The sequence below is a fragment of the Syngnathus scovelli genome, chromosome 12 (genome assembly GCF_024217435.2).
Source record: "Syngnathus scovelli strain Florida chromosome 12, RoL_Ssco_1.2, whole genome shotgun sequence".
NCBI classification, from domain to species: Eukaryota; Metazoa; Chordata; class Actinopteri; order Syngnathiformes; family Syngnathidae; genus Syngnathus; species Syngnathus scovelli.
This window is the reverse complement of record NC_090858.1, coordinates 3,295,885-3,311,763: the sequence shown is the minus strand read 5'-3', so window position 1 is coordinate 3,311,763 and position 15,879 is coordinate 3,295,885. Positions and strand designations below refer to the sequence as shown.

Sequence of the window (15,879 nt, the reverse complement as noted above, 5' to 3'; positions counted from 1 at the left end):
AAATTCAATAGAACGTTAAGAGTTAATCAAATTGCGTATTCTGGTGTGCTCACCTTGGCCACCAGGAGGCAGAATGCAGCTCTACACACAAAACACATTTGCATATTCTGGTGTGCCCACCTCGGCCACCAGAGGGCAGAATGCAGCTCTATAGACAAAGCAATCTTCAATTTCACGTGAAAAATAATTTCAGATTGTAATAAGAGTTATTTGGAACATATTCAAAAAGTGATCATAACCTTGAGTAAAAGGAAAACAAAAGGCTTTGCGTGGTACAAAGCATTTTTATTATAAATGTTGAAAATACTACAGTACATTTGAGGGTATACTTTGTAGACAGCATACGGAAAAATAGTAACAAAAATAAATATATCTGCACTGTGAGATATGCGTGGCTAACTATTAGTAAGTAGTCCAGTCTGCTAGATTTGACTGAGAATGTCTGAATTAGGAAAACATGGGTAGTCATAGTGTTAACTTGGTTTTGTGGTCGTCTGCTAGACCTGTCACTGTACATTTTTTAATTAGCCGGCGAATGGCTGAGAATTGGGAGTCATTTTTTTACTCCTATGGCGTCAAATCACTAGTTTGTGACGAAGGAGCATATAGTGGCATCTCAACCAAAACAAACTAGCTATAAAAAGCTCTGAGCATTTATTTAAATATCCTTGATGTTCTTTAGACAATTCAGCACACTAGAGTGACTGTGTCTTAGTTTTTTTTTTTCTCCGATTACTCGTTATACCTTACGATTAATTGTAAGCAGCCCATCAAGGATAACAGATCAATGCTCAAACTGCTACGATATTCTTGATTTCTAATCATCTTAAAGGCTCTCCGGTGTCATCGGCCACATGACGAAGAGAAATCCATCGACTTGTACGCAGAATTTGTTTTAAGCTATGCTATTCGGCTATTTAGAATGTACACAGCTCCAGTGCAGATATACAAAAAGAGGCGGAGCCTACTTGAAACAAGCCTCGGCTAAAAGATTGTCACGGTAACTGAGCATTTGACGCTGTTCCAACGAATGAACCAGGAACCTAACAGTCGGGTAAAAAAAAATGTCAAATACTGCCGTGTTCCGTTGAAATCCACAGTTTCGGTCACTTTAGGGATTCGGATAATGGTAACGTAAATAAAAACAAATCGTGGACAGAAATGCCATTAGTGTGAAGAAAAATAAAAGTGCCACAGTTGGGCCACAAAGTGTTCATTAGTTGATCCTTCATTTTAGTGCAGAGGTGGGGAACCTTGGTCCAAAAAAGTCCTCAGAGGTCCTTACTAAACTTATGAACAGATATGTCAAAACATTTTAACCAACAGGCCCTCTGAGGGTTTTTTTTTATTTTCTGCATGTGGCCCAACGGTGCTGCAGGCTCCCCACCTCCGGTTTAGTGTTTCTTCATTGCAGCAGTTTCCTTCTCTTCCCGGATTGTTTAAGACATTGTGTGTGTGTTTTGAAATGTGCAGGGATCCTTAAGCGAGGCTTCTCTGTCGTGGTTTTATTCGTGGGTACAGCTACAAGAGGCAAAAAAAAAAAAGACGACAACCGAGGGTTAGAAACAAGGCTTGTCACATTGCTGTTTTTTTTTTAAAACAAAATGGCCAACTCAGTAAAATGGCCTGAATTTTGGTCTTACCCCAAGTAGGTTGCGGGGAATGTAGCCTTCTTTGTCCCCCAGGCGCGCCCACCACCACTCGATCTCGTCCTCGTCTTCCCTGCGGAGGACCGTCATGCAGTCCCCTTCGCGGAAGGACAGCTCGTCTGGATTCTCCCCCGTGAAGTCCCACAGGGCGTAGACCACGCCCCTGTTCATGATGCCCATCTTCTCTTGAACGCCTGGGCACAAATTCCATTGTATATTTTTTTTGTTGAACATTTTGTTCTTTTAATGTCCAATCTCATAAATGATGACGATTCTAAATTTATATGGTTAAGGTGACTGACCGTAGAGGAACTGGGAGCACTGGGTGTAACCTTCCTCCATCTCCTCGCACTTGTCGGCTGCCGTCTGCATGTCGCTGTACGTGGTGTTGAAGACCGCGGCGGCCGACTCCACCAGGAACTTGCACACTTGAACGTTGTTGCAGGAAGCGGCGCAGTGAAGAGGCGTCCTGTGGCCCAAGAAGAATTTTTTTCTCAATAAATAAGAAAATATTGCTTGGAATAATCTTACGGTCATATGCTAGTTTTATTTCAGTGGGGAGAAAAGTTCTGAACTAACTCACCAGCCGTCACTGTCAGCGGCGTTGACGTTGACGCCGTACTGGACGAGAAACTTGACAATCTCCGTGTGTCCGGCGCACACGGCGTTGTGTAGCGCGGTGATGCCTTCGTCGTTGGGCTGGCTCGGGTCCTCCACCTGAGCGTGAAGGTGAGGGGAAAAAAACGTCACGGGTGTTCACCCCAAACGTCGTGGCTCATTGGTTGGGAGTGTTTACCTCGTAGATAATTCTCTGGACCAAATCGAACTCTCCCTCCAGAGACGAGTCGAGCAGCAGGGCCAGCGGGTTGAACTTGACTCGCATGTCGTGGTCGATCCGTTCCGAGCCGGGCTTGCGCAGGTTGGTCCTTTTGCCCTTTTAAGAAACAACCGTGGCAATCAGCGTACTCCGAGGCGTCCGCTCTCCGCCGTGTTTGCGCTCGACTGAGAGAGGAAGGCTGGACGTGATTTTGCGCAAACTAAGCCGAGCGGCGTGAAACAACTTCACCTCTCTTAATTGAGCGTTACGCAACCTGATTAGCCGGACAAACGAAAAGCGAGGGTCGAGGGAGAAATGGGCCATAATTGTTGGTCTTTTTGGGGGTAAATCCTCCTGGTGTTTATTTTTAACACAAGGAGGAGTGTGGAAATCTGGGAGAAAAGTAGGCTGAACCTCGACTTAGTCGAAGTAGAATAAGGAGCATTTTCTCCAACAAACAATAGCATTGCTTGAGAGGGATTACATCATTATATAACGTTGACCCAGCTCATGTCTGCCGACTCGACAAATCTGGCCGTGACACCTCGTCGCTCAGTTCTTACCGGGGGCAGAGCAACCTGGCCGGTGACTTCGGGAGCCTTCATGTTAAAGGTGTCCTCTCCCAGGCTGTCCTGCTCTGCTCCACTCGGGTACGGCGGCGGCGGGTAAGGCGGGAACTCTTCCAGGAAACCTTCCGGAGGAGGCGGAGGGAGGTTTGGAAGCGGGTCTTCCATACTGGCATGGGCCGGGGCCGGTGGGAAGAGCGCGTCTTCGGGGCGAGGGGCCGGGTGTGACGGAGGAGGAGGGGGGACGATGTGTTCTGCGTCGAGGAGGCCGGAGGGTGGCCGGGTTTGCTCGGCGGGAGCCTGAAGGTGAACGTTCCCACCTGGGTACTGGGGTCCCTCCACAGGTCGTCCAAGATCCGCAGGGTGGTGCTCGACATCGCTCAAGGGGCCCGGGTGGTGCGGTCCCACAGGTAGCTCCGCCCCCTTTTCAGTTTCTCCAGCAAAAGTGGGAGTGGCCGGTGTGATGATTGTGGTCTCCATGGCTGCCAGAGTGGTTTTCTGGTAGAGGAGCTTCTGAATGTTGGGCCCGGCGGGTCCCTCCGGCTCCGTGATGGAGCTGCGTTTCTTCAGGGGCCTGGGGGCGTTGGAGAGCTTTTTCCTGAGGGCCTCCAGGTCGCCGTCGCTCTGGTGCCGGTAAGGGTTGGAAATGAACGGGAGCAGCTTGGTGGGGCTGAGGGGTCGCGGGATGCGTTCCGTCTCCGCATGGCCTCCCTCGGACGGACTGGGAGCCGTGTAGTTCGCTCCGCTGTGGTCCACCTCGGATTCATGCGCCGGGGAGCGACGTTCCAAGTAGGGGTTCTCTGGGTGCTGGGCGCCTCCACCGGGAATCACCGGCTTTCCGTACACTGCAAATAAAACACGTGATAAGACGCCATGGCGTTAGCGTAGTTCAAGCAACGCCATATTGCCATTTTGTGAAAGGCTTACCACTGACAAAGCCGTTGGTGCGGCCCTGAAACCTGCTGAGGGCCCCCTGGATGCCAGCCTGCTGGGTGTACATGGAATAGATGGAGCTGGCGGCGAGGGTCTGCGGCTTGGAGGAGGGCAGCTCCGGGGTGAAAGGTCGCACGGTGGCTGCGGGCGGGGGGTCCTGCTTCGGAGGGAGGGGGAGCGTCTGGCTCTGGGAGGGCGGGAGAGGGACGTGGCCAGGCTGAGCTTGGCTGTGGTGTGGCTTGGCTTTCGGGAAGGTGCCCATGTTGAAGCCCTGTTTGCCGTACGGGGTGACATTTGGGCCTTTTGGTTTGGTAGGCACGGGTGGTGGGACCTTGACTGGAGCCTTGGGAGCAGACTAAGATGACAAAATTAATTAGACAATGTCTTTCTGCAACGTTGGATATATTTTAATTCTCACCTGGGCATCCCTAACTAAGTCATCGCTGCTCTGGTTTTTGCGGAGCGAGGTGGCGGGAACGTCGGTTGCCTCAAACATGGAAAACGGACGCACCTTTTTATCCCTTTTCGGCTCAGGGTCATCTTATCACAAGACCACAAGAAAAAAAAAAAATTAAAGCTAAAACAATTTCACCATTTTGCAGGTATTTCATATCTCCTTTGCACAATTGTATATTGCTACCTTGGTCTTTGCGAGAGTGAGACGTCATTCGTGGGAGTGTTGAAGAAGCTGGAGCATGACCATTGGACTCCAGTTTTGATTGGATTCCTGAGAGACACACAAGTGAGTAGATCATGAAATAAAGTGTTGCTGTTCACATTTGTGGGGCTAAATTGATTCTAGTTTGTCTGAAAGCTCCCTCTTAAGCAAACAAACATCACACCGTGGGTATAATCTGATTCTGCAACTCAAAAATGATTGAAACGAGTTGAGGTTTGATTTCAAAGGCACTCTAACTAAGGAGGATCACAAAACAAACAAAAAAAAGAACAAGGCGTCCTTTCCTCACTCACAAAAATAAACAAAGCTACTGAGAAGCACACCCAACAACACTTTTTTTTCCTTCTACCTTTTCTCTTGGCTCGAAGTTCTTTCAGAGGTTCAAGTAAGAACATGGCTTCTGAGGAAGACGCATTCCAAAGGGAACAACACAAAACAAAAAAAAAACAATATTGGCCTTAGAGCTGGACATGTTAGCGGGGTCAGAGAAAGGAATTGTTGGCCTACAAGCTACTAAATTTTTTGAGAAAATCAAAATGAAACTAAGAGCAGTTACTTTCACAAAGTCCACATCAAAAAGTCACCGCAACAACAACGAAAAAAGTCAAGAAAGAAAACAAAGGTGATGCTCAGGAAGAAACACGGCAAACCAACCGGGGTGGCTAACGCTCTACCTTCCGAGCTCAGAGTGACGTCACGAGCGTTGGGAGCGTCACGCCTCTCTGCTCCTGCTGGGGGCAGCACAGTCTAGTCAAATGTCAGTCTGTTGACTTAGCTAAATATTTGTCGTCGTCAAGAGTCATTTCGGACTAGTCACGGGAGTGCTGGGCACATTTTAAAAACAAACAGAAGCAGGTCCGGTTTTTTAAATCTTCATCTAGCACGCGCTCACCTGATCCGGGCATCCCCTGCGGATCGTACAAGGCGGCGGTGGCGTCCGGGTGGGCCGGTTTTACGAGCAGCTCGTGTCTGGCCGAACCGCCGCGGGGCAACGTGGACGACTGGATGTACGGGCCGACGGCTGCCACGCGGGAAGGACCACCTGACTGCGGTTGACTGGCCGGGCCATCGGAAGGCACCTGGGGATGGGAACATAAATAAAAACATTTAGGATTTAGCATTCGGACAGCCTGCATTTAGACTCGCCAGGACAAAAATTAATTTAGACCCTAAAACTTGTCCACCAACATCAAACCGCGTGATGTAATAAATGAAGAGCCGTGCAAAAATGAGAGCAGAACAGGGTGCAGATGTTCCCGCCGACGCTAGTTTTGATTACCTGAGGATGTGTGTCTTTTGAAGCCCTCTCTTTACTGGGATAGCCATTCTTGGGAGAACACAAACACAAACATGGAAGAGCAGTTCAAGGAAAAAAAGTAGTACCCCCCAACTCTTGGGCTCTGCTGAACTCGGTGACTAAGAGAGGACGACTAGCTTTTTAGTCAGCGGAGTGTGTGTGTGTTCTGTCAGTTGTCGAGTTGGAGGAGAGAGCAGCTTGGGATGCTTTTTTTTTTTTTTTTTTCCTCCTTTGTATGGCTGTGAAAAAGACCCGCTCATTGTGATTCCGGGCAGGGTGGGTGAATCACCTCCTCGCAAGAACCTTTTATGGACCTCCCGTCAAAATGAGACACCCTAGTCCTACTTATTTGTACATGATGAATAAAAAAAGGGCTTTTTAGGTTCATTTCATTCCACATTTCACCACCAAGACTAAAAAGAAAGATGGTTGTGTGCCCTTTAAGAAAAACCGGTCGATCTCGCCCTTTTCCTGTTGCAAGGCAGAGATGATAACATCTCCCCTGACATTACGGCTTGTCTGCAATGTCAGCAGGGCGCTTGTAAATCCACTGGCACGTAACGGGAGGTGTTTACCTCCAGACGACCAGCAGAGCCTCCTCACACAGCAAAGCAAATCGTGCTCTGCCTTTAATTCGGTTAGAAAGCAGCCACTAGAGGGCGCTGTTCCTAAATGTGGTCACTTGAGTGATGCGTGCGAGCGGCTCTTACAGGTACGTTCTCTTTCTGCTGCAGCGCCGCCTTCTTCTTCCAGAGCCGATCACGGAGCTCGCTGATCCTCTTGTCCATGGCCGTTGCCTCCATGTTGCGCTTGTTCAGGTTCTCGCGCTGCTGCTGCAGCTTGGAGTTTTGGTCCTGGTTGAGCTTGTTCCTCAGCTGACGAAGACATCAACGGGGTTCAACCTCACGGAAGTGAAGCTGAATTGACGCGGCTTTGACTTACCTGTAGCTCCTTGTAGAGTCGCTCCAGTTCAGCCACGGAGCTCTGGTGGTCGTGGAATTTGTCCATTTTGCCACTTTTGAGCAAGTCCAGCTGTCGGCTAAGGTCTTCCACTTTGGACGCGGCCATCACCAGCTCTCTCTGCTTCTGCTGGAAGAGGTTGTTCATCTGCTCGATCTCCTCCACTGCACACAAAAAAGGAAAGTGTTGAGCATAATCGGTTCGTAAATCCACATCTGATGTCGTTTACCTAGTTTGCCGTTGCTGAGGCGCTTCTGCTCCACTTGGCCCTTGAGGGCTCGGACCTTTTTGAGGCGACCCTCCTGGTTCTCGATGTTGTCGCGCAGGCGCTGGAGCTTCTCCTGCTCGGAGATGTGATGCTGATGACGCTGCTCCTGCTGCTTCAAGTAGCGCAGGCGCTGCTCCTGGTGGGCATACGTATAGTGCACTCAAGTAGCAGTACAAATATTTGCTTAGAAAAAAAAAAAAAGGTTTGTCTCATGAACATGAGCTATGGTGTTTCTTGAGAATGCATGAGAGGCATCTGTCTCAGGCATCTCAAATTCTAAACAATTCACCTGCGGCAATTCATCTTACCTGTAAGGGTGGAAAAAAAAAAAAAAAACTCTTCATCTTACAATCATCATTTTCTTTTTTTTCTCAATCTATCCCTCCTTTAATCTCCTTCCATTGGCTGTTACTTTTATCACCGCCACTACCACTTAAGCTCTTCATCCTCCATATCCAATCATCTCTACCGGCCCCGGTCTGGGCCTTTCATCTTCCTTCCCTGGCGCCGCCGGTTTGTACCTTGGAAGCGAGGAGTTGCTGTTGGGCTTCGATCTGCTGCTGCTGCCTGGCTGCCATCTCCTGGAGCTCGGCTAAAGTCATGTCCATCCTGGGAGTTGACAGCTGGAGGGAAAAGTCATCCAAAAAAGATTTAGGATAATAATGACTGCACAATAAATTTTACTTGCATGTTTATCAAAGCAATGCAGAGAAATTTTTAATTTTTTTTAACAAGAAAAAGAGTCAAGTAAGCAGATTTCAAAGTCAATCAGACAAAAATAAAAAAAAAGGTCCTTCAGAGTATCTAATATATTTTTGAAATAGTAAAAAAATGTGATTCAGGCACTCACCCCATTTTCCATCCTTCGGTCTGAATGGCCCTTCACTCCATTTCTCTTTGGCTCAGATCCTCTGGAGCCCCCTAAGGAAGTAAAATGGTAGAATCCTCTGTCAGACATGAATATGTATTTAATAAAAAAAATTGTCCCCTATCTGGCAGGTGCTGGACGCACATCAGAAGGATGTCCAACAAAAGCCTGGCTGCCGCTCAACCATCTCCCCTCCTCTGGGAAACGAGCATTCCTCGGGATTTAACTTCATACGTAACCGAGCGAGCGGTGGGAGGGGTCCCGCAAGGACGCTTATTTTGCTTACACGAGGGGGCGGCGACGCTACGGAGCGCCGGAACAGGTTGCTTACATTTTTACGGCTGGGGAGTCGAGATCCAATAAAGCCCTGCCCCATGACCAAAGCCTTTTAGCTTGCATAATGGCTTTGGGTGACCCTTGACATACTATTACGGTAAACAGGCAAACGGGTAAAAATATAAGACCCAAATACCTAATAATAAAAAGACTTTTTTTTATAGTCAGCTAGCATCATAAATTTAAAAAAAAAAAGTGAGATGAGTCAACTGTGGGAAAATAAGAGGGGCTGAGACAACAGGAAGAGAAAATAACCATCTAATCTGTAGGCCAGACTCAAGCGGCGAGGGGGCAAAGGGGGCTTAGTTACGCAACTGAAGGTTGAGAGGATCGCACACCACCAAAAACACTCGGGTTTTCTCTCTTCTTAAGGAAAACAGAAAGGTAACGAGATTATGCCAATTTGACCGGGAGACGTCGTGTTCTAATGCCGCTCAGTCTTTGAGAATACGAGGAATTGTCTTACCGGATTCCCAACTTGGCGCTCGGTTGTGACGCAGAAAGAAGCGCACCTCCGCCCTGTGCTGTCCCCTTCGTTGGAGCACGTCCAGCATCCGCTCTCCGTCCCCTACAGCTCGCTCTGCAACACGGAGGCGGTGAACGTTTACTCGGGTTCAAAGCGCAGAATAAAACACAAACGAGCCACACGTCACATTAATTCATCATAGTGACCGAATCAAAGCCGCGTGCGGGTCACATGACCTTAGCCACCATGATTGATGCGCTTGCCGATAACAGAGCCAAAGTCATTCATTACCCATTCTGGAAACGATTGATTTCGAGCCGTTCCGTATCATAACACGTTGCGGTCGAGCAGAAACTGGGAGAGAATATTCTGTGCTGCGAAATGGCTGTCCCTCTTTTTGCAAAGTCCTCAAACATGGTAATTGCCGCGGCGTCGCCGTGGCAACACAGACGCAACTACCTCCTTCAAGCTCCTCAGGAATGGATGAGATGCTCGATGGGGTCTGAGTGTTAGTTTGTTGCCGAGATTATGGATCCCATTTGCATTTAAGAGTGTTAAGAGGCCTTCAAAAAAAAACTAAATCCCCATGCAGACGAACACACAGCTCTTTCTCGGAAACATAAACAAGATGGTCGCTTACCGGATCCGCGCCACACTTCTGACAGGTGACAGTCGGTTTCCCCCGCCTCCTTGCACAAGTCCACCACGTCCCGACACAGCGTTTCCGGAGTGATGGGGACCTCAGTAAAATGTTGATCATTGTTACTGAGGTAAACTGTCAGGAACATCTGCGGACAAAGCGAGGCCAGATCAGACAAATGTCGATTGCAATCAAAACACTCCTTGCTCAAATATTCTTCCCTCATGGAAAGGAATGGAAATTTCCACACGAACAATTGGCATTTTATTTCAGCCTGTGTGTGTCTTGCTTCACTGATAGCAGTATCAGCAGTCGGGCCCACATTCCTCTTTGTCAACACAGAAATCAGAGGCCGGTTTCCAAAATTCCATTGCACCCGCTGCCAAGTACCTGCTAACTAGTGTTGACACCACTTTGACGATTTCCACGGCTTGGCTAAGCTCTTTAGTTTCAATATGGGCTGGTTTTCTGCTTCAGCTACGAAGAATTGAACGAGTCAAAGAACAACTTTTTGTCACTGGATCATGATAAGGGGGAAAAAAACAAAAATAAACATTCGATCTCGCGCTTTGCTGCCATCTTGTGGCATCCATAGGCAACTACAAACTTTTTGGGGTGGCTGTCAATTCCTCGGCGCTATATTAGCAACGTGCGCATCACTTTGCACTTACAAGCCTTCTGCTAAAACTGCATTTAATAGTTGCGTGACAATACATCTGAGACTAATCTAATCTCGTTTAATCTCATGCCCGAAAGGCTTTGCTCTCAGATGTAATCTGATCATATGGTAGAAATGGCAGCTTTGATAAGGCTAAAATAAATAAAAAAAAGCTAAGTAAAATAAAGTGGCCATAGCGCTTTGTTGTTTTCCTTGATTCCCTCAAATGGATTCTATTCTGGGTACGTTGCGGACTACGGGGGGCCGCGATGGGAAGACACGAGGTCGGCCGGGTCGCAGCTACAAAGGCTTTGTGGGAACGAGTATGCAGCCAACGCTATTAGCTAGAAACTAAACTAATCGAAGTTGCTTTTGTAAGGAGTCACGTTTCCATAGCAACAAGCACGTGGTCGTTCCTCCCGTGTGAAAGGCGGATGACAACAAAAAAAGGTCTGTGCCATTAGGATGCAGATAACGCCAATCGGCTGGTGAGTCACGGGCCGATGAGGAAGCTAGAAACAACAAACCGGGATGACGACAAAAGCCGCATTTCCGACTCATCGCCGTTGCTGCCAACCTGGTTTGTTAGCCGCCATGATGAACGCCCGGTGACTCGGGGGGTTCTAGCAAAAGCAGAGCGGCTGACATCATCAAAACTTCCCAGCAATGTAGGACATTCAAATGACCCTGTTAATATTTGGAGAGTGGAGGAGAGACAACACAGCGAGGGGGGGGAAGGGTGAGAAAACAGTGATGCCTGCTGAAGAGCCCAATTCCTCTTTGCACTAAAGTTAATGTGCCGAGCAAGTAAATATTTAATGTGGGACACTGCAGGTATGTGCACTTTGTGTACATTTTGGTTAATCAATTCCTGAATATAGGGCGGCTCGGTGGCGCACTGGGTAGCACGTCCGCCTCACAGTTAGGAGGGTGCGGGTTCGATTCCACCTCCGGCCCTCCCTGTGTGGAGTTTGCATGTTCTCCCCGGGCCCGCGTGGGTTTTCTCCGGGCACTCCGGTTTCCTCCCACATTCCAAAAACATGCTTAGTAGGCCGATTGAAGACTCCAAATTGTCCCTAGGTGTGAGTGTGAGTGAGATTGGTTGTCTGTCTCTGTGTGCCCTGTGATTGGCTGGCAACCAGTTCAGGGTGTCCCCCGCCTACTGCCCGATGACGGCTGGGATAGGCTCCAGCACGCCCGCGACCCCCGTGGGGACTAAGCGGTTCAGAAAATGGATGGATGGATGGATAAATTCTCGTTGACAGTTACTGTCAGGCATTTTTTTCCGACAATTTGCAAGGAAACAACATTCATCTGAAGAGTATGACGCAAAAAAAAAAAATTATTAAACCGGATGAGGCTGTCAAAACAAACGGAAGAATTTCTGAGAACACGCTGCCTGAGGCAACCAAACGACTGAATAATGAGCAGAACACATGCAAGTACTTTGACCCGAGGCCAATCTAGAAAGGCGAATCTATTACTCCGATCGTCATAAGAGTTCCGAGACGCGGCCGTCCCGGTTCCCGACATGTCGGACGGCTACGACAGCTTCGAAATGACAAACTGGCAATTACAGCGCGGCCGTCCCGGCTTGAGCTCAGTCGGCTTTCGCTGTTAAAGTAAAGCTGCGATACCAACGAGGCATTGGAATCGCATCTCGGGGATTAATATAATCTGCTATACATATATTAATATTAAAAAAAATACAGTTTCTCAGCAGGCTCAGTATTACAACGATAAGCTTAAGCTGCGCTTGTTGCAACTCTATCGGCAGTTGACAGTGCCAGCAGATGACGAAGCATGACGCAAGTGTCGAGTAATGATTTTTTTTGGGGGTCACTCAAAAATGACAAAGTCATTCATCGAGATCGCAAGGAAAGCGGCGAGGATGGGAACGGAATTTGCCATCTTGGGAAAAAGGGCTGATGAATTGAACTGGATGGAAGAGGAATGGCAACTAAGTTGATAAAACAACTGGGTAGGACGTGAAAACAATAGTTGTCCTCTCGTGGGGAGGTATGGAAATCTTGTGGATTTAAAAAAAAAATAAAAAATCTCGTTTGCATACCGCCTGGCACGCAGGTACTATATGGGTTCCTAGGAATTCATCAGTGTGTCGCGCTGCTATGACGGACGCGGTTTGAAAGCGAGCCAGGTCAGCATTCCGAAACTTCCTGAGGCAAACCGAGCTCAACGACTTGAGACTTTCGATAGCTATTCGGCCTTGGGCTCATTCGGAAGAGCCCGGCGGCAGATGGAACCGGGGCTCTTAAGTAGCTTGAGGGGGTTGTTTGGACTGTGAGAAGATCAGGGAGTTTTCAAACATCAACACCGCGGCCACAGCCAATCATTTACATCTTCCGGCTAGTGGATCGTTTGAAAATTGTCGTTTGAGGGGAAAAAAATAAAACACCAGCATCAATCTCAATCCACGAGTCCCTCATTCTCCTTGTCAGGGTCACTTTGCCTCTGAGGATCATCGTTCAAACGTGATATTAAGTTAAGAGGGATGAAAGCGCTCGGTCGGGCACTTTGCTTTTTTTGCGGGGACGGCCGGATCACAGGGGGATGGCTTTGTAATCGAGTTACGCCGCAACAACAGGATAACCGGCAAATGTAAGGTCATCCTCTTGCATTCCACATCGGTACTGGCTCGGAAAGAAGAAAAGAAAAAAAAGAAAAACACACACAGAAAGAATTTATTATCTGCATTTGGAAACTGGTCCAAGTGAGATAAGCTATCCCGTCTGTCGATCTGTGCAGAACGACATTTTTGTGCACTCAATTACTTCTTTGTATTCGCCTCTGCGGGACAACGCAAGAGAAAGTTTTCACATTGATTTGTCCGGCTTGGCACGATCAAATCATTCGATGCGACAACCTGCTAAGCTTCGTACGCAAAAATCAAACGCAATCGAGTCAACTGTCCACCCATCAAATTATTCCATTAATTTTCTCAGCGCTTTATTGAGCGCTCTCGTATCCCTTGGACACAAAACGTCCAATCAAATGCCTTGAGGGGTAAACAGAGTAAGTAACTCCAAAAGTCGTATCCTTGCCGATTCCTCCGCAGGCTAATCTTAGTGGACTCCTTGCACACTTTTTGCTTCTCGCTGAGGTAAGCAAATGAATCAAGTCACCTCCCAATGTGATTACTAGCCGGTGGTGGGACACTGCAGCAGCATTTCCCTGGATGGCCGTCAACAGCTGCCCCCCCCCCCCCCTCCCCACGCCGCAGCTTTCCCACTTGACAAGGCTCCAATATGTCATCATGAGTCCTTCAAAAAAGGGCAAGGCAGCAGAAAGCACCCAGATGGACTTTTTGACTCTGCCCAAATGGACTTTTTGTCTTGGGCGAGGCATTTTATAATCAGCACCGTGGTCGACATCATCATCTGTCAGGTGGGGGGACAAACTGAAAAGGACAAAGTCCAGGCTAGTAATGAAAACCTGAACACGGAGCTCCTTGTGTTTCCTCATATTGAGCCGAATTGTACCACATGGGCGCTAAATTCTGTCCGACATGCGGTCGTCGAACTCAACTCGGCGCTCGGAAAACAAATGGACAAACATAATCGTAACTTCTTGCGATCGATATTCACTCCCCTAATTCTTCCTCTGAAGATAACAGTCCAAAGCTTGGCCGTAGACCAACCCCGGTGTTGACGTGCTTATGTAACAGCCGTACGGCCCCGGCACAAAGTCTGCAGAGAAAGCACGCCCGCTTTTGTGTTGACACACAAGCGCTCGTTTTCCCACCGATGTGACACACCAAAGACACGGTGTTGTGGTTTCGCAGCTAGAAAGAAAAAAAAAAGGACTATGTACCAACGTGCGTTCAGAAAGGGAGGCCAATCAGTAATCTGCTTTTTTCACGGGAGAAGAATGAGGAAGAGGTCGGTGACTGTGAACATCACATCTGGGAAAAAAAAGGCAGGTTTGAAGGAACGGGACAATAAATCAGCGTCACGTGATTTATATGGCGCAGCAAACGATGCCTGTCACTTATCAGCACAGAAACAATCTGCTCGTGACATTACACAGCTGAAGAGTCTCTGCGGCTCATTGTGTTCGCTAAAGAAGCCCCTCCCCCTCTATTTACAATCCCGGGAAGCAATTACCCGGCCTGTACAAGCAAGAGCCATGTCTCTCACGTCGAGACAATCGGCCATGGTGTACAGATACCGTTTTGTTTTTTGTTTTTTCCCCAGGGGCCTGTATCTCATTCAAACACGTGCATATAAATTCAACTAACGCGAGCCGAGGGGGTAAATGTACTTGAAAGGACGCCGATATTTACGGCCGACCACACGCCGGTGGCAGGAAGTAGCGGTCGCAGGTCACACGACAGGAGGAAGTCGTCTAAATACAACCTAGTAGCCGCCGCTAAAAGTGATTCATTCACTGAGTTGTCTTACTAGAAGCACCAGTCTGAGGAATTCTTAACTATTTGACATTTTGCATGAGGCATTTTTCTTCTGTCACAATATCAGGTGTCGGCAGACGCTATAAGTGAACATGAACTTTGCAGAAAGACCAGAAAAATATGTTCATGGGTGCAAACAAGGGGATTTTCAGAAAATACTTTTCATTAGGTTTTGCAGAAAAAGTCTTCACAATCCTTCCAATCAATAAATAAATGTGCATCTGCTCTTAAGAGTCCCAACGAAACAATTTGCATTTAATCGGTGGAGACCTTTCAAATATTCCTGATTAGAGTTAATGAATAAAATCGTACCTGGTAGCGCCACCGTAGAAGAACCTTACGCAAGTACCGTGATCTCCCCACCCATAATATAAATACGGAAAATGTCTCGAGATGATACGGTCAGTGTCAACAGTGACATACGTCACAGTTTACAGTAGATCCCTCAGAGTGGACATGAAATACACACAACCGCAGCCATAGCAACGACTGAACATTCGCCACGTCAAATTGAGACGTTTTTTCTGTCACGTGATCATCAAGAATGGGATTATCAACAGGGAGGAAAGGGTGAATAAAATCACGGAACTCACCGGCATCATTTTAGCTTCGTACCGCATTTAGCTTCAGCATGAATCCACACCACTGGGAGTTTCGACGAAAGCGGAGCGACTTTAATCCACACAGTCCCTTTGAAGCCGCTTTGGGCAAGGAGTCTTTCACCTCTCCGTAACAACCGCCGTCCTGCCGTTAAAAGAAGAAAAAATATTAACTCAAATTATCATGGGGAAAAATAAACGTCCACTACCTGTTGCAACTAATAACATGGCGTCCCCTCAGCTAGGAAAGTTTCGACTAAACAACTTTACACACATTCGTGACGAGCTTAATGAAACAAAAATGTTTTCTCACCTACGCGACACACGGCTTGTTTATAAACGCAAATTCGATAGAATTGAGCGTCTTTTATGTGATACTTACCCGTGAAAAGACGAAGGTAAAGAACCACAAACTACGCCTTTGATGCACTGCCGTGCTCGTTAGCTCGCAGCCGAGCCCAGAATGACGTGACGTAAGGAGGAGGAGCAGGGAGGAAGGTGGGAGTAGGGCGGGGTAGGGGGCGCTACGGCGTCTCAAATGTTCAAAAAGGCTCACTCACGCGTTGTTATTTCCTTTGAAAAATAAAAAAATATTTACATCGAAAATATCAACATATATATGAAATAATTATCCTTAGTTCAATCGTTTTGCCAACACCATCAACAAAATACCTAAATAGTTCTCACCAACAGCTCTCCAGTTTTAAATATATT

General features: G+C 47.6%; 1 protein-coding gene across 2 annotated transcripts; it reads right to left on the bottom strand.

Moving 5' to 3' along the window:
* Positions 1–264: 264 nt before the first annotated feature.
* On the bottom strand, positions 265–15,667 carry LOC125978441 (apoptosis-stimulating of p53 protein 2). 2 transcript variants are annotated; one of them, XM_049735792.2, is made up of 20 exons: positions 15,548–15,667; positions 15,160–15,310; positions 9,480–9,627; positions 8,840–8,953; positions 8,020–8,090; positions 7,691–7,792; positions 7,131–7,305; positions 6,884–7,065; positions 6,652–6,816; positions 5,924–5,971; positions 5,537–5,723; positions 4,606–4,692; positions 4,384–4,505; positions 3,960–4,320; positions 3,030–3,877; positions 2,446–2,583; positions 2,233–2,366; positions 1,952–2,118; positions 1,644–1,843; positions 265–1,521 (listed from the first exon to the last, which is right to left on the bottom strand). In XM_049735792.2, exons 2-20 carry the CDS (start codon positions 15,184–15,186, stop codon positions 1,480–1,482), a joined length of 3,318 nt encoding a protein of 1,105 aa, XP_049591749.1. In that variant the 5' UTR covers positions 15,187–15,310; positions 15,548–15,667; the 3' UTR covers positions 265–1,479. The 2 variants fall into 2 exon arrangements, with proteins under 2 accessions (XP_049591749.1, XP_049591750.1); XM_049735793.2 differs by lacking the exon at positions 5,924–5,971.
* Positions 15,668–15,879: the final 212 nt, after the last annotated feature.

Excerpts from the sequence above, each read along its gene's own strand:
- LOC125978441 (XM_049735792.2), bottom strand. The coding sequence starts at position 15,186 with ATGCGGTACGAAGCTAAAATGATGCCG. Across the intron at positions 8,954-9,479 it reads AGAAGTGTGGCGCGGATCCG|AGCGAGCTGTAGGGGACGGA; the intron begins GTAAGCGACCAT and ends TCCGTGTTGCAG. Across the intron at positions 5,972-6,651 it reads AGCAGAAAGAGAACGTACCT|AATGGCTATCCCAGTAAAGA; the intron begins GTAAGAGCCGCT and ends TGTTCTCCCAAG.